Genomic DNA, 5,000 nt, shown 5'->3' on the forward strand with positions numbered 1-5,000 from the left:
CCTCCACCCCCTGGTCATTTATTTTCCAGGCCTATGTGCTTTGTCAAACAACTGGAGTTTCCACAGTATGGTTACAAGAACAATGTCTCCACCAGCACGCCGCGCTCCAACCTGGCCAAGGAGCTGGAGAAGTACTCCAAGACCAGCTTCGACTACAGCGCCTTCGACGGCAGCCACCAGGTGTACGGGAAACGGGCCATCGCACCCAAGGTCCACCACGGCCACCGCGACACCTCGCCCAAAGGATACGACGGTACGTCGCCCACTGATTACCTAGTGGTGGTAAAAGGAACCAAATTGACCCTTATGGGTCTGTAACTCAGAGAGTGTACAAATGGACCCTAATGGGTCCATTTGGTTCCATTTGTACACTCTCAGAGTTAAATTAACATTTATTTTACAATATAAATTGGGGTCCCAGAGATAGAAATGCCATTAAATGGGGTTCTGTACTCTGTAGCCTAATGCATGTCAAACTGGGGGTCCTTGAAATTAAAATGGTTGAAAATCACTGCTAGAGCCGTAAAAATCTTCTCTTATAGGGGTCCTTAGCATATATTTTCAGATGGGGGTCCGTGGGCCAATAAGTGTCAATTTGGGGGTCCTTGACATGAAAAGGTTTGAGAACCACTGCAATAAACAACGTTCAGCCTCTACTGTAGATGTCGCACTACAATCTACATCACAACACCTATGTCACATAAGATTTAATATTTGCCCTGGCAGCTATCAAGTGTCTTAAAGGAGAAAAAAGTATCTTCCTCAATGGAAACATAAGCAACAGGGATCAGCTTACTTAATATTTTTTATCGATTTTTTGGGGTGGAAAGCAATACTTTTATTCCGTACCTCTTAAACATTCTGTGAATGTATTATTTTCTTTTTATTATTTGTCTACATAAAAATGTTCAATATCACCTTCATATTCAATATCACCTTTGTCCATTTTTCATTTTAAGATAACTAACCATAAACAACAAAAACACTATTAGAATTTATTTGCTCTACCAAGCGAATACACCAGACCTCCCAACAAGAAACAATATTCTTTCTTTCACTCCAGCCTTGAGGTACAGTAGGCAAAGTGATTGTGTTATATGGTGTTATCTAAGGGTTTGGTAAGACTTTAGACCCAGGGAAAACCCCAACACGACTGAAAAACTAAAACAAGCTCTCAGAAGCTTTGCCACGCTGCAGTAAGTTTGGTCAAACTTGACCGGAGCAGCAATTTTGTGCTTAAAAATATTTCAATAAGTCTCACTATTTCTGTTTTATTATGTGATTTACCAGTTTTTCATAACTACGTTTTTTTTCTCTCTTTTTTTTTTTACCAAGATTCATACCTGAACCAATCTCTTTTCAAAGACAAATTATGCATCAGGACCGAGCGATACGTCGATATTATTTTAATGAATAGTATGAAAGATTCAGTGGATCTCACCTTCACTTGTTTCATCTTTCAACAGTGTAAAGGAAGAATATTCACCAAAAGCGTCTCTCTCTCTCTGATGCTTCTCTTTTAACCTGTGTTGTTCAGAAGTCTAAATACAGGAGGTAGCCTACACCCTTGAATTATGTCATTAAACAGGTTTTTGTAGACAATATGCTGTTTGGTCCAAAAAATAAAACACTGCCACCATTAAATGCAGTGGTAGAAAGTAGCCCAGCATTTACTCAGGTCCTGTAAGTAAGATACATTTCTGTAACTTTTATTTGGAATATTTACATTTTTGTTAATACTTCATAATTCTACTTCACTACATCCCAGAGGCAAGTGGTACATTTTACTCCACTACAATTACTTGACAGATTTATTTACTATTTATTTTAATAATTCTTAATAAAAAACATACAATAATTAAATTATGAGTATTGTTATAGGCTAAGCTACCCAGCTAACGTAATTAAAATCAGTCCCAACTTTACCAGCTGCAACATTAAAGTGATGAAGGACCACAATGGAAACAAGCCCTCTGGGCTTTTTGTGTTATCCTTTAAGCATCATTGTATAATCGTACTGCTGTACTTTTTTGCAAACTGTTAATTAAGTATTTAATCAATCAAATGAACGCATCAATGCATTACTAAATGGACCGTTCTGCATGATGAGTACTTTTACTTGGTACTGCAAGTATATTTTGATGATGATACTTTCACACTTTTCCTAAAGTAAAATTTTGAATGCAGGACTTTTACTCGCAGCAAAGTATTTCTACATTTTACTCAAGTAAAAAACGAGTACTGTAGGCTACTTCTTCCACCACTGGTTGAATCGGTGAATTACTATAGTTTAGAATTTCTCAATAATTTGTATTATTATTTCGTTTCGACTTGACAGATCTACAAGCTGTGACGCGTTGTGAGCTTGTAGATCTGCTATTTTCAGCATGCAACCGAGTGTAAAATCAGCCATTACGACGTCATCAAGGCACCGCCAAAATACATTCTAGTCGACTAAATCAACTGTAGATTTAGTCGACTATAATCATATGATATTTTGTCAACTAAAACTAGACTAACAGCAAAACATTTCAGATGACTAAAATGTGACTAAAACTAAATGTAATTTGATTCAAAAGACTATGACTAAAAAGTGAATCAAAATGTTGCTGTCAAAAATCAAAACCTTTTTTTTCCCCCGCCCTATACAGCCAAGCGCTACTGCAAGAACTCCAGCTCGGCCAGCAGCACCACCAGCTCCTACGCCCCCAGCAGCAGCAACAGCAGCCTGAGCTGTGGAGGAGGTGGAGGAGGAGGAGGCGGAGGAGGAGGGGGAGGAGGAGGCCACGGCGGACACGGCGGGGGAAGCAGCGCCAGCAGCACCTGCAGCAAGAGCAGCTTCGACTACAGCCACGACATGGAGGCGGCGCACATGGCCGCCACCGCCATCCTCAACCTGTCCACGCGCTGCCGGGAGATGCCCCACGGGCTGGGGGGCAAGCCCCAGGACCTGTGCTCTCAGGTAGGGGGGGCGCTATTATAGGACACTGGGTGTTCAATGTTTTTCAAAATGAATCGTTGCTGTCGGGGCCGAAACCTCTTATCTCCGTGTTCTAACTTTTTTGTGTTTCTTCGTAAATTAACACCCAACTTGATGATACCACGGCGTCACACAAAAGCATCAAAAGTAGCAGATCCGCAAGCTCGAAAAGCTTGTAGATGTTCTGCTTTAGCTATTTTTGAATGTGAGTCCAGAAAAGTAACAGTTTTGGACATATGAGGTTTCAACCCGACAGAGACGAAATAAGGATTTTGCCGCAGACCCTCCCATGAAAGTATTTAGTGCCATGGGACCACCATACAAAATCTGTGTTTTTCACTTGTTTTTCAAGATGGGAGCGTTGCACGTTGGAAGCTTGTAGATCGCCTATTTTCAAATAGCCGATGTAAGGGCTATATATACGTAGGTTAAAGTTGTTAAACTGATTTTGATGCTATCTTAACTCATTTTGCTGGGGACCCCCTCAAGGACCCCTTGGGGTCCCCGGAACCCCAGTTTGAGAACCACTGGGCTAAGAGATGGCTAATGACTATCCACCTCATTAGAGATAAAGCGATGCCGTGCAAATTCGATCAAAGGTTCGAGAGTGAGGAGGGGTCCATTGACCTCTGTTATGCGTTTGTGACGCATTCACGATGACTCAATTCAATCATTAACCACTTGAAGCCGCTAGCGTCTCTATTCTTCATATCAAAACAGAGGGATTTTTTGTGAAAATAGCAGAACTTTTGCCAAAAATAGCAGATCTACAAGCTCACGGCGTGTCGTGTTGTGATCCGTTGGCGGCTATTCTGCCTTTATTTGATAGTACAGTGGAGATTGATAGGAAACAGCAGCAACAGTCTGCCAAGGCCTAGGAATCGAACCCAAGACTCGCTGTTAGGCATCAGAGCCCATGTGGTGTCAGAGCCCCATTTTGCCGAGGAGATTTGGTGCAGGGGGAAGAGGAGCGGGCAAAGTATAGAGCCCTGTGGGACCCCGCTGTCAATTAAGTACCATATTAGTTTAAGTGGATAAGTGGCTAACCTCCGTTATGCATTCTTGACGTGTTCATGATGATCATTAAGAAACACTTCATGTACATAATTCAATGTGTTTCAAATATATTGTACGTGCATATGACGTATGATGATAACTGTGTTTTTAAGCTAAATTTTGCACGTGTTCAGTAAACATTCCTGACTTACTGTTATGATATGCACAAGCGTGCCGCAGTCAGTTTCATTAAGCGTAATGGAGCGTGATGTACAGTAAATTGTCTTCAGGAAGGATCCCTGAAGCACTTAAAACCTGGTTTATGTTCACTGAAATGCAGCCTTCATCGTGCATTCTGGATGTGTTCGTGGGGTTAAAAACATAACAAGTTGAACCTGTAGTGTCGCTAGTTTCAAGCTTGTGGTCACTACTTTTGATGCTTTTGTGTGACGCTGTAGTATGATCAAGTAGGGGCGTTTGAATATGGAGATTTCTGCCCGACAGCAACCATATAAGGCTTGATTATGTGGTTAAGGAACACTTAAGGTAATTCTAAATGTCCAAAACTATTGGTTAGAGTGGCTTGTTGTCGGTATGAGCTGAGAAACGAAGGTGTCTACCCCCCCCCCATCACTAGACCCCTAGGAGATGGATTCCTGAGGTAGAGGGGCACCACAGGTCAACTCTCATTACTTATTTACCCAAGCTGTGGTACTCAGTTATTAATGCCCGGAATCGAACTCAGAACCTTATGGTCCAAACAACAGTATATTGCTGATGTACCGTATATGACTGTTAACAACTCCACCTGATATATCAATGAAAAATGGACTGAAGAATTGTTTCGTCTAGTTAGTCGGGGTATTTGGTACACACTTGCTGCCCTCACTATACGAACCCCTCCTCCCTCACAAAAGAGTTTGGAATACCCCATATCTAGGGCTGTCACGATTACAAATGTACAAAGTTGACGGTTAATTATCACTCAAAAACAATTGCGATTAACGATTTAATTGTGTTTCTG

At 41.4% G+C, this 5,000-nt stretch overlaps 1 protein-coding gene across 1 annotated transcript in view; it reads left to right on the forward strand.

Annotated features, from left to right (window-relative positions):
- myt1lb (myelin transcription factor 1-like, b) overlaps positions 1–5,000 on the forward strand; it is a gene marked incomplete at both ends in the record, with an annotated part of 61,809 nt that overhangs the window by 27,498 nt on the left and 29,311 nt on the right. The window contains 2 exons of the mRNA XM_080414080.1: positions 96–253; positions 2,652–2,962. Of these exons, the coding sequence (XP_080270206.1) occupies positions 96–253; positions 2,652–2,962 (469 nt within the window). The remainder of the gene's footprint in view (positions 1–95; positions 254–2,651; positions 2,963–5,000) is intronic.

This window comes from Gymnoscopelus braueri (genome assembly GCF_963280865.1).
Source record: "Gymnoscopelus braueri genome assembly, chromosome: 19".
NCBI lineage: Eukaryota > Metazoa > Chordata > Actinopteri > Myctophiformes > Myctophidae > Gymnoscopelus > Gymnoscopelus braueri.